This window comes from Oryctolagus cuniculus, chromosome 13 (genome assembly GCF_964237555.1).
Source record: "Oryctolagus cuniculus chromosome 13, mOryCun1.1, whole genome shotgun sequence".
In the NCBI taxonomy this organism is placed as follows: domain Eukaryota; kingdom Metazoa; phylum Chordata; class Mammalia; order Lagomorpha; family Leporidae; genus Oryctolagus; species Oryctolagus cuniculus.
The window spans coordinates 13,612,818-13,638,208 of record NC_091444.1 but is presented as its reverse complement, the minus strand read 5'-3'; the positions used below and the strand labels follow the sequence as shown (position 1 = coordinate 13,638,208).

The 25,391-nt window shown below is 37.2% G+C and overlaps 1 protein-coding gene across 6 annotated transcripts in view; it reads right to left on the bottom strand.

Moving 5' to 3' along the window:
* The window catches only part of CRB1 (crumbs cell polarity complex component 1), a 231,195-nt gene that overhangs the window by 124,712 nt on the left and 81,092 nt on the right, over positions 1-25,391 (bottom strand). For 5 of the 6 annotated variants that reach the window (XM_051820434.2, XM_070055059.1, XM_051820432.2 and 2 more), the window contains exons 3-5: positions 18,424-18,619; positions 12,281-12,420; positions 6,144-6,326 (exon numbers count right to left, since the gene is read on the bottom strand). In XM_051820434.2, the coding sequence (XP_051676394.2) occupies positions 6,144-6,326; positions 12,281-12,420; positions 18,424-18,619 (519 nt within the window). The remainder of the gene's footprint in view (positions 1-6,143; positions 6,327-12,280; positions 12,421-18,423; positions 18,620-25,391) is intronic. The other variant, XM_051820435.2, reaches the window with a different exon arrangement.

Genomic DNA, 25,391 nt, shown 5'->3' with positions numbered 1-25,391 from the left:
TGAGAACGAGAGCCTTGTGTGCATCGCTTTGCCAGGTGGCTCACGCCGGGGTGTTTATTGTTAAGAACCCCGCTATTTCTGCCTGAGGTTTGAAGCCAGGACTTTGCAGGATCCCCTGCTGCACTCAGTTCTTTGCACACACAGAGCAGATGGGTGAAACAGAACAAACTCTCAGCCTCAGAGGCACCAGCGTAGCATTCCAGATCCCAGTGATGGTGTTCCTCTTAGAATAAATGCTAATTGGAGTTGGTGAGTGAAAGTCAGAACTGAAAATTGGACTTGGCTTACAAAACAATTTGGAAACTTGTTCAAGGAGTTATCATAACCACAGTTTGATAAACAGAGAGAAAAAGTGAACATTAAAAACATTACTCAGTTCTTTCCAATTTTGCTTCGTTGCTTAGAACAGGATGGTTCAAGGGCAAGTATACAGGTCATGGGATCCTTTTATAATTTTCAGAAGTAATATGATCATTTGTTTTAAAAATGCTAACTTTTCCAAACATTTTGTTTCCAATAATTTCCACTGAACTCTATCTGGCATAAATAGCATCAGTAGATCTTTACTGATGGGTCTCATTGTGCTTTTTTATGGCTCCACAATTATCACATTGTCTTGTTATTTGTGCTTCTTTTCCCTCACGCTCTTCCAGTTTCCTTTGGGAAGAAGCTATGTATTTTCATTGTTACATCCCCAGAACTGAGCACAGTGCCCCAAACTAAAAAGCTAAAACATAATAGAGAGAAGCAGCCAACATTCTTGTTAGCAGCAGTCAAGGGTGGTCATACAAAATAAAGATAATTTACTGATTTTGGAATGAACTCAACAGTGTTATTCAACTAAAGTCTTCTCCAATTATAGATAAGCTTTTTTTTTGCAAGTATGGTTTTAAGTAAATGTATTGATCTCCACTTTCATTTTAAGTTGAGCGTTGCAGATATGGTCACAAACAGGACAGGATGTGAAGATATTTTGCCATAGAAAATGTTTAATGATTTTAGGGAATTAGAAAATAGTAACCATTATTCTAATTACTAATATAACTAAACGTGTTTGTAGACTTCTCTTCATTATAGAATTGGTTGAGATTTTGCCTTCTCTGAGCTGTGCTACCTTGTTTTCCCTGCTGAGGATCCCAGAGGAAAATCTGAATAAAAACTAATCCTTTTTCAGGGGGCCTCGGTTCTTCCCATTAGGGTTCTCTGCCTCTGTGTGCCCTTGGTTTTACCATTTCTCACTTTCTATGGTCTCAAGCTCTTTCTATTGTCCTGAGTATTATCTTCTGAGACTCTGAATTAATTTTTTGCTCTGTTAGGTGACACTTTTGTTATTTATTAAAAAGTTAAATAATTTAATTACATGTGTAAATAGTCTTAATAGAGAAGATGATTACACACATAGTTAAGACTAATAAACACATTCTTCAGTATAATTTTAAAAACAGGCAGTGGATTGTATGCATATTTAACAACTTGAATGGTTTCTTTGAATATAGCTTTGTCATTAAAACACTATACAAAACCACATTTTTCATGAGAATATACACAGTCTGTGAAAAATAAGTTGCGCTTTTTCCATCTGAAAAAATATAAAATGGATATATAACAACTAGAGATAAAATAAAGATAAATGTCCAACCATACACGATGAAGAGGGAGGCAAAGGAAGTAGTAAATTCTTTACTAATCATTAATAATACATACATTCATCTTATGGATTATATTAAATGATGTTTGTGTTTTCATGGCTATAGGGTAAATGAAGAGAAAGTTAGCACCTGCTTTTCTACCTAAAGCCATTCATGAAAGTAACTATCTTATGCTACAACATTTAAGTGTTTTTTAAAGCTGTCACAATGGAACTTCCAGTGTGGGCAAGATGGTGTTCTCGTCTCTCTTCTTGTTCTTCCCCACCAAGTCCCACCACTAACTACCCCCAGACAAAAATCCAAGAGAACTCCAAGAGTTAGGAGGCAAAGATGAGCTGGCGAGAATTCTGCAGACTAGAAGAGCAATAACGCATCAGGGTACCTGACAACCTCCAGCACAACTTAAGAAGGTGCCCTGGCCTTGATGTTTGCTCACTCCTAGTGAGCAACAGAAGAAAGAGAAGGTTCATTCCTTCTCCAAGTCAGGCCTACAACACATGGGGAGTGCTGAAAGAACTGGCAAGGGGCGTTAACCAGAGTCCTATTAATCAAAAGCAACCAGAGGAAGAGGAGCGCTTACCCCCTCTGCTGCGGAGGCTCTCTTCCCCAACCTAGGACATGCTGGGACATCTTTCCTTCCCTGGAGGCAGGGAGAAGCCCATCACAGCAAATGCACCAACACGACACTGCAAAGTCTCTGAAGATTAACTGTTCCATGGATTCACAGTAAGTAAGTAAGCCAGGACCGGTTACCCAAACCTAAAAATGGTGATTGACTGCTAAATTAAAAATTAAAGCCAGACTCAGAATCTCCTAAATAATATCCAAAATGATGAGCATACTAATTGTGAGTCATTTATTGTAACAAGAATCTGAAGTTTGAATGAGAAAATATTAACTAATGTCAATATTGAGATGAATCAAATGTTGGAATTATATAAAGCAAACATTATAAAGATGATTTAATAAAAAAATACAAATTTCCTTGAGATGAAAGAAAAATAGAAAATACTATCAAGGAAATAGGTGCTATCCAAAGAACAAAATGGAAGTTATGGAATTAATAAAAAACAATTTAAGAAATAGGCTTATAGGAGAGATGTGCATTATAGGAGAGAGGATATGAAAAAGGATGGAATTAGTGACTTTGATGTTCAGTTGAAGTTGCCCAATCTATGAAATAGAGAGAAAATAGACCTTTAATCAGAACATCATGAATCTGTGGAAAAATAACAAAAGAACCCAAATCCATATGATCAGAGTCCAGAAGTGAGTGGAGCAGAAAAAATATTCAAAGAAATATTGCTGAGAATTTCCCCAATTTGGCAAAACATCCAAATCTACAGATTTGAAAAACTGAATAAATCCCAAATAGAATAAAACCAAATAAGCAAACACCAAGGTACATCATAAATAAACCTCCAAAAACTAAACACAAAGAAGGAAGTACTGAAAGAAGCCAGAGAGAAATGACATATTCATCATTTCCTATAGGGAATGCCAATTTCCATGACAGCGAATTTCTCATTTGAAGCAGTGGAGTGCAGAAGGAAGTGGCATGGAATTTTTCAAATGCTGAAAGAAAAGAACTGTCAACCACAAATTCTATATTTAACAAACTATCCTTCAGGAATAAATGGCAATAGAGATTTTCTCAGACAAAGAAAAACTAATAGAAATTGCCACTAGCATGCCTACTCATAAAGCATGGCTAAGGAAAATCTTTAAAAAGAAGAAAAGAACAAAAGAATCTTAAAGCACATAAAGATAGAAAAAAATTGAATGGAAAAAGCAGAAATACAGCTAAAAGACAATAAACTATCTTTCTCTTCAATAGTTCTCTGAATCATATCTAGCTATTAAAATAAAAATTATAATACTACATCTGATCTTCAAGACAACGATATCTTTAAATGGGGAGTCTCAGAGGACCTCAATTGAAGTAAAATTTCTATAATTCACTCAAAATGGTACAATGTTGATACCCACAGGCTGTGATAAATCATACCTAAACTAAATAGTATGCAAATTACAAAAGGCAGTATCTCCAAAAACACTAAATAAAGCAAGATGAAATCCTAAAAAATAGTCAAGTAACTCACAAGAAGTCAAGAAAAGAGAAATGTAAAAATGATGAGGGGAGAGGGAGTAGGAAAGGGGAGGGTTGCGGGTGGGAGGGACGTTATGGGGGGGAAGCCATTGTAATCCATATTCTGTACTTTGGAAATTTATACTCATTAAATAAAAGTTTTTAAAAAAGAAATGAAATGAAACAAATAATAATATGACAGATAAGCTTTAATGTATTAAAAATTAAATAGAGGTAAATACTCTAAATATACCAATTAAAAGGCAGACTGAGTAAGTAGAAGGCATGGCTCAACAACATCTTTTTACTGTGCTGTTTACAGGAAACACACTTCAATTCTAGTTATGAGGGATCTTCAATAAGTTCACAAAAAATGCACATTATATAAAAGTGGGTTTCAAAATTCTTTGAAAATAAACTTATCTTTTAATCCTGTTTCCCATGGGGATTTTGCAGCTTGCATTGAATCTGTTTGGATAACTGTCCACAAAGCCTACCTTCTCTTTATTTAAGTACACAGTAAATCTAGATTTTCCAGCCTTTGCTGAATTAAGTATAGTTGTGTGGCTCAATTTCGACCCACAGAAAGCAGATCAAAGAGATCTTGTAAGGTTTGACCCAATAACCCTCAGGTGCAACGTTCCATTTTCCTTCCTTCCTAGTGCCTTGCTGCAGATAAGCAAGGTAAATTCTGAAACCTCCCTTTGAAGAGAGGGGGAAAAGGGAAAAAGAAGAGCCCAGCACCCCGGATCACCATTTGAAGGACAGTGGATGGCGGGAACCCATTTTTGGGATTCACATGAGTGAAAAACACACTGCAGAGATCTGGGAGCAGCCAGGGCGTCTATACTTCTAAAGTGTTTCTTGATAGCAATTCATAAATCAAGGCAACACACTTTCTAGAACATTCTACAGCCTCTCCTGTTTGGGTTTGCAAGTCCATTGGTCACTGTGTTCTTTTATTTAATGAAGCAATATTAACAACAGCCTCGACTTTGATAGAATTCCCCTCTTTATAACCTTAAACTCAATATTTAAAAAAACAATTTATAACTCCCCAACCTTGTTACAAGGAGAATTTAAAGCAGCTGACAAAAATGCATACACTATACCAAAATCAAATAATTTAGGAAGAAATAAGAAAAAGAGAGGAAATAGTAAGAAACAGAGACAGGAAATTCAAATATTCCCAGGAGTAGGGTAAATACGTGGACATATTCCAGAGAGACCAACATGTTTGCAGACCCTATGCTCATTTCTAGCAGCCTACATGGCTGGGAAATATGATGCATTACAAGATTTATTTCACACTCTTTACCATTTATCAAGATTTATTAGCCTGACTTTTAAACATGTAGGGAAAAGGCATGCAAGCTAGAAGCTGTTCAGGGAAAATATCACTTATCATGATATTGACACGGAGAGGTTTTTTTTTTCTATGTGAAAGGACAGTGAAAAAGGAAATAAACATCTTCTATAGCAACCTTACAACAAATACTGCCACGAGTCAAAGATCCAAACTAAAACAAAACAAAGGGAGTTCTAGATGTTATTTGCTTCTTTTTTATTCCTATTCTTCATTTACTTTTCTCAGAAGTCCCACACTTTGTGATATTAATGTATCTGTTTGCAATAAAAATAGTATAAATGCACATGCATAATGCCCACAGTTGAAGTGAATGTGGCAAAATGTTAAAAATTATTCAATTTTAAAACTAAAAGCAACACTTAATAATTTAAAAAATAAGTCCCCAATCATAAACGAAATTTTCCTTATCTATTTTCCCAATTTTCCCTTAATCTACTGATAAAGACATATCACATATAAAGATAGAAGTCAAGATTGTGATTACTTTCCTCATTGATATCTATGCCAGTGTGGGTATGTTGCTACTCATGAACAAATCCGACCCTGCCTCAAATTTTCTGAAATGAAGTAGATACAACACACCTAATCACTGGGAAGCAGACACACAAATTTCCTCTGGGTTTTAGAGTAGGAAGGCTACAAAACAAAGCTAGAGTGATTTACATGAAATATATTGAACAACTTTGGCTACAAAGTAGCTGGTGCTTACTTGCAGTAGATAATTGCCTCCAGTGTAAACAAAAGCACACAACTTTCTCTAGCAAATTCGAGTGGCATATAAAATTTAACATCATCACCAAATTTGAGAACAAAACACTCTGAGATTTTGTGTTTGGAAGGTAAAGCATTTAGATGCGACTCAGTTTCCAGGGTAGCCTCTTGTGGCTTTTTTCTTTTCTTCTATCCTGCTCCTCGAAATTTGAGGAAACACACTCATTTTTCATGACCACAAGGGGGACCCTGCGCACCACAGCAACAGTGGAAAGGCACGGGTCACAAAATGCCAGGAAGTCGTTTCCCACCTCCTGGGCCTCACCTGTGAATCCGGAATGGCAGGCACAAACATAGCCTGCGGCCTCGCCGTAGCTGAAGGAGGACGGCAGCCCAGCCACGCGTCCGTATTGCTGCTCCGAGGACAGCTCCACGCAGTCCCCGGTCGGCCGGCAGGGGTTACTGCTGCATTCATTGACGTCGGTCTCACACTGCGCACCTGTGTATCCTGCGGGACAGACGTCCAGGGATGCTCTGAGTGAAAGCTCTTACACAGTACCGCCTGTGCCTGACAGGAGGCTGACCACTGTGCTGCCATCATTGCCCGCCCTCCAGCAGCTGGCAGGGGGAGCTGGTCAGGGGCCGCCCACCTGGTAACGCATAGCAACAGTGGAATCACTTGTACACTTTTGACCAGTATCCGAGGGGTCTTCGAAATCTTTACAGCTTGCTACACACACGGATTGCACAAATTTTTGCACCAAAATAAGCATTAAAAGATTTGAATAATAAGGCTTGAAATAAGATGAGACTTCTGGAAAATCTTGATTTAACTCAAATATTTTGACCAGTTTTGCAAATACTCCAATTTTTAAAATTTTTTCCAAGAAAACAATAAAATATTTTCCAAGAAAATAGCAGAGTTGTCAGCAGTATCCACATAGGCAATCCTAAATTCTACTACTGAAACTCACAGTAGTACTAAATAGTTATTTCCTAACACTCAGTGAAGCTGAATAATAAACATCTTATATTTACATATATTTAGTTAGATAATGATATGAGGGCCAGGAACAAAAAGAAAGTAAAAATAAAGCAAGGGATTTACCACTTTATAAAAAAAAATAAAATATTAACTATAAAAGAAAGCTCTATGCCCAGACTATTTCTTTACTTTTATTTTTTTAAAAAGACTTATTTATTTGAAAGAGAGAGTTACACAGAGAGACAGGGAAATAGGAAGATCATCCATTGCTGAATCACTCTCCAAATGACCACACTAGCCAGGGCTGGTCCAGGCTGCAGCCAGGAGCCAGGAGCTACCCAGGTCTCCCATGTAAGTACAGGGGCCCAAGGACTTGGGTCATCTTCTGCTGCTTCCCCAGGTGCATTAGCAAGGAGCCGAATGGGAAGTGGAGCAGCTGGAACTCAAACTGGCAACCATATGGGATGCTGGCATTGCAGGACAAGGCTTAATCCGTTACGCCACAACACCTCCCTCTGTCTCTTTGCTTTTACATGCACGGGTACCTGTAGTAAACAGTTCTATTATCATTGTGTGTGTTTTAACATCACTGGAATTGCTTTATATATGCATCCTTCCGCAGTCTGCTTTTTTAATTCCCTTGGATGATCTATCCATGTTAGAGACATACCTAACTTTTAATTTTTGACTACTGCCAACCATTCCACATATGGGTGTGCCATAGTTTTTATCATCCTCTTATTGGCTTTATATATTTTGTCTATTACACAGGTGCAAAGGTGCAATTAATACCATTATATATGCCTGCTTATGCAAGTGTTTGAGTATAATAACTGTAAGGTTTACAGAGAGAAGTGGAATTGCTGAGTTACAGGAAATGTAATATGGTCAATGGAGTGGCTATGTCATTAAAGCAGTTGTACCATTTACCTATTACCAGTAGTGAATGTGCATGTGGCTCCAAACCCTTATGACATTGCTATCACCAAATACAGAGGTTTTTTTTTTTATCAGTTAGTTAAATAAGAAATAATCTCTTTTAGTTCACAATTTTTCCAGTTTATTATTGAGTTTGACATTTTTGAATGTTTTTCTTGATCATTTCATATCTTTTCCCTTTTTGAGTTATTTCTAAGACTATTATATAATGTGTGCAATGCTAGACCCAAAATGTAAACTTTATTAGGATGCTAAGATAATGCTGACAGACAATAGGATCAACTATTATTGTCATATTATTATGTGAGACATTGAGAGATGTACGTATATGCAAAATATCTTTCCATTATGAGAAAGAGGCATTAATGAGCTTTGCCTAAAGGTTGTGGGTATTGATGAGCTTTGCCAATTGATCTGTTTATCTATCATCTATTGATTATTTCACTCTGCCTTTCAAATAAACAAACATTTTTAAATGGTCCCCTTGTTTTCTGTCATGTCCCAATTCTTTTCCTTCATTCCTTTGACAATAACTTTCAACTGCACACTTATTTCTGTGTGTAGCTGCCTCTTTTAGCAGGCAATAAGCTTCACAGGTCACGGACTGTGTTTACTTTATTTACCAACATATGCTGAGCAATATGTAAGAGGCAGACCCTCAAACACTGACTGAATAAGAACCAAATAGTACTAGATATTTGTTGAAAATGAAGCAAGTTAGACTTTAAACCTGGGTTTAGCAGATAAACCAGAGAATTCACCATTCCTAAGCAAATCTTGGGAGTATAATGTGAACTTAAAATGTCAAATAATAGCCATAATATAAATTCTGTATTTGTCACACATTACTCTTGAACTTTTCTTAACCATCTAAAGAAGAAACCCAGTTTATAAAAAAGATCAAAAGAACCTACCAGATAGAGACCCTCACAATCCTGTGTAGTGATTCTTGAAAGGACCCTTGAGAGTCTCTTCAACTTGAACTTCTTTTTAAGTACTTTATTACATATTTAAGGTTACACAAGTATTCACTAAATAGTAGTTGCTACAATCAGATTTTATAAGTTGGATTTGTTGTGCTACAGTAGGTTTATTGAGAAAAGTTTGGATTATTTTTAATTTTCTTCTCATTGTAAGACTCAAGACTCATACACAAGCCAGGTTAATTTAGAACCATCATAAATCCTTTTTTGCTTTTCTAGCTCATACATTATCTCATTCCAATTGTGAACGTTAGGAAGTTTCTGATTTATGGTCTTGCAAGTTCTGTCCCCACCACTGAAGCCCTGTGGGGATTTTATTTTCTGTTCTCTTTAACCATATATATAAATAGACTCCTCCAGTCAAGGCCATAGTCAATAGTTACAAAATTTTCTGTAAAACTGTACAATGAAGCAATATGGTACTGAATCAAGTCTCCAGGGTTCTTATACTATCTTTGTTTGTTTGTTTTAAACAAATCCAATCACATCTGGGAATCAGAAAAACTTTCAAGATAAGCATTTAAAGGTGACTGACACTTCTTGTAATTAATTACATTTGAAATGAGAACCTGCAATTATAGTAATGGATTCTTGCTATTGCATTCTGAGGCAGTAGTTTCATGATCCAAGGAAATATTCTTCTTTTTTAGATCATACAGAAGTTTGTAGTGTTAAATAACCTCTTTATATACAACTGTGAGAATCAGATACAAAGATGTTTTGAAATTTAGTGAGCTAAGTGAGATACCCAGAGGCAGAAATGTCCTAAGTCTGCGTCTGCACATCATTTCCACCTGCTCCATGATGCTCGTGACTATCCATCCTTCTTCTACTAGACCTGCACCAGCACGTCCCTAGTTCTGGAAAACAGGTACATCTCTGTTTAACAGAGACCATTGAATCTTCTCACTAGGTTACTGATTTTACTTTTTATTTTCCTTTATCACCTCCTACAAAACTGCCAGATTTTAAAATTTATGTATTTATGTGTTTGAAAGGCAGAGTCTCTCTCTCAGAGAGAGAGAGAGAGAGAGAGCTCCATCACTCCCCAGATGCCCACAATTGCCAGGGTCAGCACAAGCTAAAACCAGGAGCCAGGAACTCCATCTGGGTCTCTCATGTGATAGGCAGGAACTCAAGCCCATCATCTGCTGATTCCCAGGTGCACTATCAGATAGCTGGGTCAGAAGCAAAGTAGCTGCCTCCTGAACTGGCACTCTGATATGGGATGTGGGCATCTCAAACAGCAGCTTACCCCACTGTACCACAACATCTGCCTCCTAGAGAGAGATTTTTAAATCAACATAGCAGATATGTTACTACCATGTCCCAGACTTGGCAAGGCAGACAAGTAGCTTTGTGATCTGGCTTTGGTTTTACTTCCCATTTCCATCTGCCCACCACCAGCTCTACATAGTATTTTTTAACAATCACTCCAAGTTTAATGATTGGACACACTCTTTCCTCTGTGTGCCTGAGACCCTTTCTTGCTTATTTCCTTATTCTTCCTCTCTTGCTTCTTTAAATAGGTGCTACTGTAGGCATCTATGTGCTAGCCAGAAAGCCCAAAATAGCCAATCTCCTAATTTTGGTAACCGGTTAACACTTATCAGATGCTTACTGTGGTGCAGGCTGGGCCAGCAGGTTTATAGATGTATAACTGGGTTGATATACAAACAACTCTATGAGGTAGATACTATTATCATCATATTTGCTTTGCAGATGATGAAAGTGGGCTCAGAGCAGTAAAGGAACTTGTACAAAGTTACGCTGCTAAGGAGTGCATTTCTGGTATGTGGTAAGTCATCTTTCAAGCTTTCTAAAATGGTGTCACTTTGGGTAAGCCATCCTGTACTTCTCCATTTATTCCCTTTTTGTGTAAGTTATTATAGCTTCTTATTATACCAAAAATTGTACTGTACACATTGTTTTTCCCATTTTCAGGAGTTAATCTCCTTAGAATAAGGGACCAGGCATTGAAACCCACATGGCTTTAATGATTGAATTCATGAGTGACTGGAGCAAACAGAGTTTTGTTGTTTTGTTTCCTAAGAAAGATCTTGTGGACTGCCTAACTCTGTTACAAACCCTCTGTGGAACAGAAACAACTTCTCAAAAATAATTCCCTCCCTGAGAACAGAAACTGGCATATACTAATCATTATCTTTTTTTCTGGGGGAAGAGAGTACTTGATATGTGCTAAGCTCTGTTTTTATAATTTTACCTCCCACAACAATACTACAAGTATGGCATTTGGTCCCTGCTATGCAAACGAAGAGTTGATAGTAAGAGGTAACTCCCTCAAGTTCCCTCTGGTAATAATGAACTTATTCTACTCCCAAAGCATTTCCTTCAAATCTGCCTCTTAGTGGAGACCTCTCATTAATGTTGGCTGCTGACAACAATGTGAGCAGTATCCTTTGGAGAATTTTCAGTATTTAAGTCAAGTTGATGGCCAAAAGACAGCAAATATTCCCCAATCATTATCTGGAAGTAAAAGACATGGCATATAGAGATTTCCAAGCTGCAGAATTGCATTTTTAGGGTTTCTTTTCACATGTAAAATGTATTCAACCAGAGAATAATGGAATAGCAATGGGATGTTTTTCAAGTAGAAACTATGACTGATTGGATTGACTCAAGTTTCCATGATTCTTAGTCAATCCTAGTACTGTCCTTAGATGAAAAATGAATGGAAAGAGGGAGGAAGATTGTCAGTAGGTATATACAGCTAGACTTTGAAAACTCTTAAACTGATTATTTCACCATCAAGGAACAAAAAAAGAAGAGAGAATTGGTGTGTATATTTGTTTCATTCGTATCAATGAAATCCTCTTAAGAATTAGCTTAAGCCGGCACCGCGGCTCACTAGGCTAATCCTTCACCTGCGGTGCTGACACCCCAGGTTCTAGTCCCGGTTGGGGCACCATATTCTGTCCCAGTTGCGCCTCTTCCAGTCCAGCTCTCTGCTGTGGCCCGGGAAGGCAGTGGAGGATGGGCCAAGTGCTTGGGCCCTGTACCCGCATGGGAGACCAGGAGGAAGCACCTGGCTCCTGGCTTTGGATCGGCGCAGCGTGCTGACCATACTAGCCATTTGAGGGGTGAACCAACGGAAAAGGAAGTCCTTTCTCTCTGTCTCTCTCTCTCTCATTGTCTAACTGCCTGTCAAAAAAAAAAAAATTAGCTTAAACAATTGGTCAAACAGGGTGTTTACCAAGATTAATGTCAATACTGACAGATGGTTTGTAACCTAAGGGTTATATATCGCTTTCTTTTGGTTCATGTATCACCTGAACACTTAAGTCTAATTTCTAGTTATGATTCATATTTGGTTGATTTTTTCCTCCTCTGTTTGGTAATGTTCTTTAGATAGTGCATAATGCGTCCCTAAGTATGTGAAGGCACTGGAGAATACAATTGAGCAACGATGATTAGAAGAAAGGATTGGTTTTAAATCTTTAACAACGAGAATTTTTAGTTTCATTTTCTATGACCAAGTTGTTTCTATTTTAAGTAATAATAATAATAAATGGCAAAAAGCATTTTGTCACTTACCAGGCCAGCAGTGACAAATGTAGTTGTCAACATTGTCCTCACATGTAGCATTATTGTGACAAGGTTTTGACCAACACAGAGGCAACAAGGTCTCACAGTGTGTCCCTGTGTATCCACTACCCATGCAATTACAGGTATAGCTGCAGAGTAAATGAGATTTTCATGTCAACTCTTGGTCACATTGGAATCAAATATCTTTATCCTATATCTTTATCTGTCCATCTATCTGAAACCCAGTGCATAATCTTAATATTTACCTCAAACTCTGAGGAATTATCTGTATAGTCCGACAGTATTACATGTTTCCATATTAACATTTAATCATTATTTTAAAAATTATAACAGAGCTTCATGCAAAATTATTTGGAAATCATAATTATTTACTTCAATTTATTCAACCATAAATTGAAGATAATAGTACCTACATCCTCCCAGGGTTACTGTGATAATGAAACGCACATACATTTAAATATTACACACAGTATCTCAAGGACCTCAAGGTACTGAACACATTGATACCAAATAGAACTAAATAAAACTTAATATTTTTCAAGATGGTAGAGATTGATTTATATCATCCTGACACTCTTTTATAGACGGAGCCCACTAATAAGGTCCCTTATGAAAAATGAAACAATAGATTATAAAAAACTCGGGAAAAGCCCTCAAACAACCACTTACAATGTCCTTCTATTTTCAAGTTACAAGAACATTTTGATCTTGCCACTTCTAATTATTCATTGATTGAGTGAGATTATCTGACAGCTCTCAAATACAAATTTGATGGGGAAAATTTATTCAGAGGGGTCTTTTAATTTAGGTGGGGTCTCTTCAAGGAGTTTGAATGTAAAACATAGATCTGCACTCTCAGCATAGATAAAATGAGAATCTTGGGGATGGTATCCCTAAGAATGTAAAATCATGTACAGACCACCAAATGCAGATATTAGGTCTTACTAAGGAAATAACAAATGTTACCAAAGGACTATAATATTCATATTAATTTCTAGTTAGAAATCATTATTCCAATTGTTTATTCCATATTTTTCTTAATTAAAAATACAATATGGAAGATCTCACCAACAATAGCCCTGTCCACCAGGGCTCAGCTGGCTGGCTAGTGGACCTCGGTTCATGGAATTAGAAACTTCATTCAAATCATTGGGTCTGTAAGAACCTGTTTATGAGTATAGTTCCTGACTTTCCTTCATGGCAAATATGTTAATTTTTATTGTGAAAAAATAAAGTCAGTAAGATTGGTCAACTTTGTGATTATCTTCTCAAAATTTAGATAACAAGAGAGATAATGAGAAAATATAGCAATTATTCATGGCACATCCAAATGAGAATAAAAGGTGGCAAGGTTTGCAAGTTTTTTGATTGACATTTCAAAAAAGAAATAAAAAGCCTTGTGCAATTTCTGTCCTGATGCTTTCTGGTGATATTAAAACATGTGTGGGAGAGCCTATTTCTTTTCCTCTGGAGGTCTTGCCTAGAAAAATCCATTCTGGTCTGTATGTCTCTATGCTGGCCAAATACCTGTCGCCAGGAACTGACACATCCCTATGGAGCATTGTTTTGGTACAACAAGAGACAAGACAGTTTACAAAAGAAGTGTGCAAGCACCTCACTCCACGTAAAATCCTATTATTTTGTAGGCTATATCCGAAGAACATGTGTCTTTACTGTTCTCTTTTTGAGAATGATTTACTTTGAAATTTTGTTTGCTATGAATGAAATTGTATTTGTTATGAATTTTTCTTCTTTTTATTTCTTAATAGCCTCAGGATTGAATTTCCAGAACTATACTGAATAGTAGTGGTGAGAGTGGGTGTCTTTGTCCAGTTCTGAATCTTAGTGGAAATACTTAGAGCTTTTCTATGTTCAATATGATGATGGAAGTGGGTTTGTTGTATGTTGTCTTGATTCTGTTGTGGTATGTTCCTTCTATTTCAAATTTTTAAAAAATTGTTATTTTGAAAGGATTTATTGATTTGAATATATTGTACTATCCCTGCATCCCTGGGATAAATCCCACTTGGAGTGAAATGATCTTTCTGATGTGTTTCTGGATTCAATGTGATGGTATTTTGTTGAGGAGTTTTGCATCTAAGTACCTCAGGGAAATTGGTCTATAGTTCTCTTGTTGTATTTTTTTCTAGTTTTGGAATTAAGATAATGCTAGCCTCTTAGAATGAGTTTGAATTCTTCATTTTTTTAATAGTTCAAGGAGAACTGAGATTAGTTCTTCCATAAAAATTTGGTAAAGTTCAGCAGTAAAGCCATCTGGTCCCAGGCTTTTCTTTATTGGGAGGTCCTTTATTCCTGATTCAATCTCACCCTTGATTATCGGTCTATTCAGATTTTTTATGTTTTCATGCCTAAAATTTAGTAGATGTGTGTGTGTGTCCATAAGTCTATTTCTTCTAGATTTTTCTAATGTGTTGACAAATAGACATCTGCAATAATTTCTAGTGATTGTTTTTCTGTGGTATCAGTTTTAATATCTCCTTTTTCATCTCTGAATTTGTTAATTTGGGTTTTCTCCCCTTTTTGGTTGGTTGGTTGGGCCTATAGTTTATCAATTTTTTAAATTTATCTATTTATTTAAGATGTATTTATTCACTTGAGAAGCAGGGTTACAGAGAGAGAGAGAAAGATCTTCCATCCACTGGCTCACTTCCCAAATAACCGCAATGACCCCAGGCTGGGCCAGGTCAATGCTAGAAGCCAAGAGCTTCATTCAGGTCTCCTATATGGGCCATCCTCCACTGCCTTCCCAGGCACATTAGCAGCGGGCTAGAATGGAAGTTGAGCAACTGGGACACAAACTGGTGCCCATATTGATGCCTACATTGCAGGTGGTGGCCTAACCTGCTATGCCACAATGCCAACCCCTCAATTTTATTTTATTTTTTTTAAACTCAGCTCTTCATTTCACTGACCTTTTGCACAGTTTGTACAATTTCTTATTTCTATTTTATTGATTTCTTTAATTTTTTTTTAACTTTTATTTAATGAATATACGTTTCCAAAGTACGAATAATGGATTACTATGGCTTCCCCCCCATACCGTCCCTCCCACCCACAACCCTCCCCTTTCCCACTCCCTCTCCCCTTCCATTCACATCAAGATTCATTTTTGATTATCTTAATATACAGAAGATCAGCTTAGTATACATTAAGTAAGGATTTCAACAGTTTGCTCCCACACAGAAACATAAAGTGAAAAATAATAGATGATTTTTTTTTAATGATGATGAAATCAGATCAGACCTATTGTCATGTTTAATCCCAGTGAGAGTCAAGTTGGGAGTTGATAGTTTCTTTTCTTTTCTTTTCTTTTTTTTTCTTTTTTTTTTTTTTTTACAGAGGATCAGTTTAGTATGCATTAAGTAAAGATTTCAACAGTTTGCACCCCCATAGAAACACAAAGTGAAATATATTATTTGAGTATTCGTTATAGCATTAAATCTCAATGCACAGCACATTAAGGACAGAGATCCTGAAGGGAGGAGAGAACCTCCACTTTGACTATGACCTTGTCTAAACAAGATAAGAGTCGGAGAACTCAGAGGGCTTCCATAGCCTTGGAAACTCATGACTGGAGCATAGGGAGATTACTGATGCCATAGACAGGAGTGTCAATTGGTAAAGTCAACAACAGGAGTCACTGTGCACTTACTCCTCATGTAGGATCTCTGTCCTTAATGTGCTGTGCATTGAGATTTAATGCTATAACGAGTACTCAAATAATATATTTCACTTTGTGATTTCTTTAATTTTTAATTTTTATTTCCTTCTACCAATTTTGGGTTTGGTTTATTCTTGTTTTCTAGTCTTTGAGACACAGTTTTAGATCATTTATTTCATATGTCTAATTTTTGTATGTAGACATTTATAGCCATAAACTTTTCCCTTAACATTGCTCTGTTTCTATGTGTAGCACATGTTTAAGTATCATTTGTAAGTCTGGCCAGCTGGTAACAGTCGTTCAATTTCACTTGTCTTGGAAGGTCTTTATTACATCTTCACTTATGAATGGGAGCTTCTCTGGGTAAATTATTCTGAGTTGGGAGGTTTTTCTTTTAGGACTTGGACTGTATCTCTCCATTCTCTCCTGGCCTGTAGGGTTTCTGTTAAGAAATCAGCTATTAATCTGATGGGAGATCCTTTAAAATGATCTGGCCTTTCTCTATAGTATATTTTAGGAAATTCTCATTGTGTTTTACTTTAAAGTTTCACATAATGTACTGTGGTGAGGATCTTTTCTGATCATGCCTATTTGGGGTTTTATGTGCTTCTTGTATTTGGATGTCTGCATCTTTCTCCAAATTGGAGGAATTTTCTATGATTTCACTAAATAAGTTTTCAAAGTCCTTTTTTTCCATTCCTTCAGAAACTCCTAAGACTCACATGTTTGGTCATTTGATAGTATCCCATAGACCCCAAATTTTTGTTTGGTCCTTCCATTTTATTCTTCTTTAATTGTCAGACTGAGACATTTCAAAAGACCAGTCTTCTAGATCAGATATTCTTTTTTCTGACTCACCAAGTCTGCTATTAATGCTTTCCACTGCATTTTTATTTGACTTATTGAATACTTTATTTCTAATATTTCTGTCTGATTTTTCTTCAGTATCCATCTTTGCAGACTTTCTCATCTATGTCATGTATAGAGTTCTTTATTTCATGTACCTGTTTCTCTGTGTTTTTGAGTAACCTTACAATCATTCATTTGAATTCCTTTTCAAACATCTCATCACTCTCCCCTTCTTCAAAGTCCAATATTAACGTATTATGCATTCTTTTTGGACAGTCATATTGCCTTCCTTGACCATGTTTCTTATATTTCTACATTGCTACTTATACGTCTGGAGATTACTTGTTATATCCTCTGGGAGAATTGTTTTTACTATTATTATGGATTGAAGGTTTTATTCTTGGAAATGTGCCTCTCTGGATCAATAGAGTGCCTGAGACTTATACTGGATTTCCAGGGGTGTGTGCTATGTAGGGACAGGGACCTCTAGTCATCATTTGTGGGTAGGCCAAGTGTCTGGAGTGACATCCAAGTAGTATGAGCATAGCACCTCTGGCTATAGTCAGTAAATAGAAGGGCTATGTGTTCATAATCCCAGCCCTTCTCCCTGCCAAAGTGAACCAGCTGATTCACAGTCTAAAGGTAGTCCACAGTGCCTGCATACCCCATGCATGTGAACCATAGAGAACACTGACCCACTCTGTGATGTGTCCCCCAAACTCTCCATGAGATCTACTCTCAGTGCGCAGGAAATTGAGTTTCTGTAGTTAGACCAGGCACAGGAACCCAGCCACAACTTGTGTACTCACTCCTCAGCTTTGTGGCTTATGCCAGAACTCTCACAGTCACAGGCTGCAGGGATTTCTCTCTCCATCTTGCAAGCCACCCCATCCCTGACATGAGCTGCCTACCATTCCCCAAGTCAGGACAAAGGTGGCTTCAGTGAATTCAGACTGGTGCTATGATTTGGGGAGAGGAGAGAAGCAGTATGGTCTCTCCCTTCACAGATTAAAGTAGTTGCTCAGCTCCATGCTGGTTCCCCCATGAGGACCATGAAATTCTCCCTCAGTGAAAGCTGTCAGCTGCAAAGGCTGTGGCATCTTCTCTCACTTTACCAGGAAGATGGTGCTCGCCAGTCGGGCACCAGCCCTGAATATGCAGGAGTCACTGGCAGGGTAGGGACATACTAGCTGCATGTCTGTTCTCTCTCTTCATTGCTCAATGGCATCTCTGTTCTGTTCTGACCATTCTCCCCTCAATATTTCCCTCAGTCAGTCCCCTGGGAATGTGGTCTTTCTTTGTTTTTCTGGAATCTCTGTAGTTGAGGTCAGTGAGCCTCTTCCCTATTCACCAAACTTGGGTCTCAACTTTTCATTATTTAGGCTGGAGATCTGCTATTTCTAATTTTGCCAAAATGATACAATATTTGTTCACGGAAAATGTATAATATGGAAAACTGGTACATGGATTTCAGAAATTTTTCACACCAAAATAAATATCCTTTGATTTCATTTTCCCAGAGATTTTCTCAGGTGCCTTCCTAGTTTCTGGCCAGTGAGTTCCCTCTAAGCCAATTGCCCCATTATAGAAGAAGACATACCTGTTTCCACCATCCATACATAGTCCTCCATGGAGACATGGCTGACTGGCACACTCGTCCACGTTGAGCTCACAGCTGTCTCCTTGGAATCCAGGGGCACAGTCACAGAAATAAGTACCCAGAGCATCCCGACAAGTTGCACCATTTAGACAGGGCTGGGACCAACATTCATCAATCTCCAATTCACAGTTCACACCTTTTAAAAAAAGCACAGAACAACAGATACGTTTCAGCAAAGTGTTAATATTTTAGCTATTTGGTAATGCTTTATTTACCAAAGCACTTGTCAAGTGTTAGATTACCCAAAATAATTTTCCTGCTAATTGTAATCAATATTAATATTAGGTATGTTTGTGGGAAGGTGCACAAAGCAGAACAGCTGTTACTTATAAAGAATTGTTGCACACACAGCTTGTTGCTTTTGAGTCTGTAGAAATAATTAAGTCATTTTTAGAACAAAGTTGTTGTTAAATGTACTTTCATTGGAATCCTACAATGCACTGGTCAATGTTTTGCATTATTTTTAAATAATTAGTTTAGAAAGGCAGCACATAGAATGGCTAAAACTCAAATTCCCGGGCCAAACATTTTGGATTGAGAACATAGCATAGCCACCTAGATTAGCGATGTGACTTTGAAGAAGTTTCTTAACCATTCCCTATTTCAACCTCCTTCTCTGTAAAATGAGAACAATGATTGTAACTACCTCATAGGATCATCATTATTATTATAATTAAATATCTTTTAAAGTGCTTGTAAGAGTATCTGCTACACCAAAAGTATTTGGTACAGGAAAAAAACACTTGTTATTTCCATAGGAATCTATTGTTCAAATGTGATATGCTACTATGTGCTTCAGTGGTCCTTTTTCATAAACATTTTTTAATATTCATTTTTCTTTAGGGTTGTAAAATACTACTTTTTAATATAAAGCCAGTTTGTGATTTACTCCAACTAGTGGCTCATTAGAAGCTACTTAATTTCAAGGTAATGTTTTATGAAGAAAAGGTCTATGTTTATTCTTCCAAAAACAGTAACTGAAGATTATTTGCCAAGAAAATTAATTTAGTATTTATAGAAATTATAGTCACGTTGAGATAACAAAGTCCTACTGAACCTGTCAGTAATACTGACAATGAGCACTTTCATAGCTTAAGGAGTTTATGAAAAATTTTCACTAAATTATTTCTTGAGCTTGACCATGACCAAGAGGTTGGTCATATAATCGTGCTTATGTTAGAGTGTGGAAATAGAAGCTCAGAACTATTGTTATTCATCAAAACCACATTACTAGAACACTCCAAAGCTGGGACAGGAACCCTGTTTTGCGCCTTAAATTCCATAATGTTTCCACTACATCCAGTCTTCATATTACTAGGTATTCTGCTGTTCCTTGTCTTCACGTTCAGATCTGCACACACCCACTATTGATAGTGAGACAGGACAATGGGAAGCGGCAGTCACTCACACACATCTTGTGGTGTCCTCATGTGGCAGAGGGGGCCAGGCCTCCATTTTGGATCTCTCTATAAGGTCACAAATCCAATTCCAGAACTGCACCCCAATGACATAGTCAACTCTCAAAGACTCACTTCCTAATGCCATCACCTCAGGGTTAGGATTTCAACATAAGGATTTGGGAAGACACATTCACACTGTAGCCATGCCTTTCATGACACCGCTGCAGCCCTTCTGCCATGGTATTCAACATGCCGTTATTATTCCACTAAGAATAATAAATGTAGTCAGTGGATAAGAGTTCCAGTTTCACATCCTGAAAGAGGTGAATTTTGCTCTAAGAACAGGCCATTTTTTCTGGAAGGCATTTCCTGATTCCATGCCACACTACTGGGTCCTTCCTTTGTGCTTCCTCAATACTCTATTCACAGACTGTAATTTCTGTTTACATATCTGCTCCCTGAATAAACATGAATGCTTTGTCAGCATAAATTTTGTCTTAGTCATCTGTGCATCTCCAAGGCTCAGCACAGTGACCAGTGCATTGCCTGTATAAATATTTAATGAATGAATAACATTTGATACCTTATACATTTATTAAACAAATGTTTCTCCAAAGCCAGAAACTTCACATCTTCATAAAAACTATTTCAAATGACTCTGGTTCTGAAAAAAAGCTTGAGTAAGGGTTTAATGTTCTTTGTATGACACCACAAAAACAACTTCATAATTAAGAGCAGGTAGAAACACATTTTCCTTTTATAAAATAATTATAATATTTCTGATGAAATAAGATTATATTTCATAATACATAATAGCTTTGTTTTCCACAAATTACCCTTCATTACCATTAAATTATCCATGATTTGTAATAGATACCACCAAAGTGATTTAGTTGAACAAAACATATTAGAAGAAAGAATATCAAGTCTAGATTTAAATCTTTACATTTTCTAATACTCAAATTATGGTTTTCACAAACATTCTGTTATAATGACAGTGTCAGTTAGAAACATCATACCTCCTAGATTTAAGCATCAGAATGAATGGGGGCTATTGAAGAAGGCTCAAGAAAAGTATAAAATAGTAGAAGTCATGATAGGAAATTTTAAATGACTAACCATAAGTTACTTAAGGCAGGTGGGATTAGTTTCAGCCGTGCGTATGAAAGATATTGCATGACAACATGGTTGGTATAAATACTAAGGAAGATCACATTCTTGCTATAAGCTTTCTAAAGAGCTGTTCTGAATAGTCTAGACATTGCCATCAGAGGGCAGTAGAGAGCAGACTGAGGCAGGCATGTTTTCATTTTGTTTGCATGATCCATGAACCTACAGTGTTCATTTCTCGCTAAAATCCTAAGCAGAGGAGGTGTTATTGTTAAAATTTGAAACTTATTTCACTCTGCTCTGTACAAAACAATCCATTTGTGTTATTGTGTTAATTTCCATTGAACACCATCATTCCTCCCTAATCATTCCCTTCAGTGTATCTTTGATGAAGCAAGTAGAGTGATCTTGTCAAAAATATGGGTGAAATCATTTCGGTCTTCTGCTCAAAAGTCTCCGAGAAGTTACCATCTCACTTGGAGTAAAAGCCAAAGTCCTTGCAAAGGACTCCGAGTTTCCCCACACAGTCTGCCTCTACTGTCTCTCTGACCTCTCCTCTGTGTGGGTTTGCTCCAGTCACACCAACTTTACTGCTGTTTTTTAAACATTCCAAGCACAGTCAGCTCTCCATATCCATGGTTCCACATCCATGAATTAAACCAACTATAGATTAACAATATTTGAAAAAGTTGCATATCTATTAAATATTGTACAGACTCTTATTATTCCCAGAGTATATCAAGTGTTTACATAGAACTTACATTGTATTAGGTATTAAAGGTATTTTATAGGTGATTTAAAGTATATGAAAGATATCCATAGATATACGCAAATATTATACCAATTTTATAGAATGGATTTGAGTTTTTACAGATTCTGGTACCCACAGGGAGTCATGAAACCAATTATCCACAAGTAAATGTTTCCATTATCTCAGGGACTTTGCTTCTACTGTTTCTCTGCCTGGAATGTTATTCCACAGCACATTTGCTTTGCTTCCTTCCTCACCTCCTTAACTTTATTCATAATGAAGCCTTCTCTGGTCATTCTATCTGAAATTCAATCTCTGAGTCCCCTTTTTGTTTTACTTTCCTTTACCTCAGTTATCACCACCTATTATGTTTTCTATTGCTTACTTAACATTATACACATCTATCTCTTCCCTCTTTTTCATTACTATTCTTTACTCCTGTATTTGCAGAATATAGACTAATTCCTGATCCATTACAGGCACTTAATATATATGTGTTGAACAAATTAATGATAACAAATTCAATAAATAATTTTTATCCATATCATGAGTCTTAGTTCATTTGTGCTGTTGTAACAGAATATCTAAGGTTGGGTAATTTATGAAACTAGAACTTTGTTTCCCTGAAGGTTGGAAAAATGGAGATCAGTGTGCTGGTTTTGGTGTCTGTTTAGGGCCTGGTTCCTGCACTAAAGGTGGTACCTCGCATACTGCATCCTCCAGAGGGGAAGCCGTTCTTCACAAGGCAGAAGAATGGAAGGGGGTTAACCCTCTACAGAAAGCCCTTTTATTATGGCATTAATCCAACTTAAATGCCTGCCAATAGACACCTCCCAAAACTGTGGAACTGGCGATTAAGTTACTAATACGTGTATTTTGGAGGGGCAAATATTCCAACCATAGCACCACATATATAGGACAGTTACTAGCAGTGAGTGCTTTATGTAAAAGCCTACCTTTTATTGAATTGTCTTTCTTGTCTCAGGTTCTCAAGAATAAGAGCCAAGGGTATTGCAAGCAAATCCAGATAACTGTCCCCTGTGGCTTCTCAAAGTATGGCCCGGGACCCAGCAGCACAGGCATCGCATGGAAACTTGTTCCAAATTAACGCTCTTGGATCCCACCTCAGATCCACTGAATCAAACTGTGTTTTAATAAGAAGCTACCCATGTGAGTCCGATGATACTAAAGTTGAAGAGGCATTGTGACCTATGCCATAAGTTTATTAAGTTAGAAGTGGCAATTCAATTTTTAATGAATCTTTTTTCATATTAGAGATTTCAAGTTTTCCTAGAATAAAACAAGTTAGAAAATATCCTGGCCTTGATCAATGTTCAGTGAATTTGCTTCCTAGTGACTCTTCATGGCCAAGTTCACTCTCCCAGGCCAGGCAGGTCCTAATGTCTTACACCCTGAATATTTGCAATGGCCTTATAACTAACATTCATGTACTAACTGGCCTCCATGCACTAGTCTCCATGAACTAATACATTTTCTTGACTATGAATTTATTTTTAATATATTTTATTTCTGAAATAGAGATGTACATTAAAATTAAATTTAATCTTGTTTTTTTTCATATTTTTAAAAAGATTAGTTTGGTACCAAAGATTCATTTGTAATAGAGGAAATAAGATAACTTCCCACACGGATTTGCTTTGTCATTCACCAAGTGGCCTTTCACTATCTTCTTACAGGCCTGTCTTTCTAATCTTACGGGCATCTTAATATGGAAAATGTACATTGATCAATCTAACTCATTTAAGGAAGACCTCGATTACACAAGGATTCATCTCATCAGCTTGAATGGAAAGCAGTCACGTGCTCAGAGCTGGTCACGTTGTCACTAAGAAGTACGGCCACTGGCTCTCGGCTTCAGCGGGTGCTTCGCTGACGCACAGCCCATGCTCAGGGCGGTCCAGCGGCTCCCTCTGAGCTCATCTCTGCAGTTCATGAATCACCGCTCCTGATGCACAGTGAAGTGCACAGAGGAGAATTCACATGGTGCCGTCCGTGGGCTGCAGTTCTTTTTCCCCTCCTATCTGCATGTCTTTTTCAATTTATCACCGTTTCTTGCTGATCTGCTCAGAGGAACGTGGGCTTTTTCCCGTAAGCCAAGTTCTTTATGATCGCTCTGAATCCGGACAGAGCACCCAACAGCTAGGTCATTGCAATCCAGTTTCCAGGGTTCAGCCGGAGGCGAGACTGAGTAGGGGCTCTCCGGTACATCCAAGCTGATTGCCGAGGGTGTTTTTCTCCCCCTCTCAGTGTCGACTTTTCCCTTGGTCCCGTAGACCTTCTTTGGGGTTCTTATTAATTGACATGAGCTGCCACAAACACTAGTAATCCTGGGATAGCAAGGCAGTAGGCAAACCTCCTTGTATGTTTAAATGATGGTGCAGTACATGAAAAGTTTCCAAATTAATCTCACATGCACTTAATGTCTGAGTCCCAGTCCTAGCTAGAAACTGGAATCGTCACCTCTCTCTGCTAATGAGTAGTCAGGGCTGAGAACCACGGATGAGCTACCACAACGCAGAGGTCAGGTGAGCAAGCCTACAATTGCACCTTTGTACCTGAGCAAGCCCACCAAGCTAATAACAGACCTGATTCTTACTGCTTTATGAGTCTCTCATCTAAATTCTATTTGCAAGTGAGTGTCATATATGTCAACCGAAAACCTAAATAATAAAATTAAGCTGATTTCTTAGAAAACAAGGGAAGAATATAGTCAAATAGGGAACAATACCACGATAACAAGGAAGGCATGCTCATCGTGGATATGGAGTGTAATAGTGAGAAAGGGCCACCATCACTGGGCCCAGGAGAGATATGATATAACCCACGGTACAAATAAATTCATTGTAGAGTGAAATGCCTTATGATGGTATTTTACTATATTTCTCATTTGGATTATACCTTGCTGTCCTGTATGCCTACATTTAGACCACTGAAAGGACTCATTATAATTCAGCTAAATTAAAATATAAAGAAAATGCACACACTATAAACTATTTTCCAAGCTGCGTGTTTGCACTTAAAGGACTACTTCAGAAGAATACTTTAGTTAAAATGGCTGAAACATAAATTTGTTCTCACATCTATTCATTTTAATAATTATTTATAACATTGAAAATGCAACAGAAAATAGGAAATACTCTTACTGAACTATGATGGATTTTAAATGTGGCCATTATAATCAATAACAATCCAAAACCAGTCCCATAGAAACTTATTTCTAAAATTTAAATCAAAAATATATTTATTGGAAATTCAATTGTTGCAACCCTGAAGAAAATGGAGAGCAATAGTATGGCACTTAAACCAGGAGCTTTCTATATATGAATATTGTTTTCTAAACTCCTTTTAGTATTCCCCATAATGGTTAGAATAGTGTTGGTAATTAAATAGTACTTGATAAGATAATTTTCATTTAATAAGCATTCTCCCATCAAAAAGTAAACAGAGCAATAAAAAAGGTAAATTAAAATAGCTTAATGCCCAGCTTCCTCAGTATCATTACCAGGCAATGTGCCCAGAAATGCATAAAAAAGTTTTAAAATTGGAACAACCTAGTAATAATTTATTAAGCAACCATTGTTCACAAACATTGAGTGGGGCTCTTTGAGGAAGAGTATCTCCTCGTA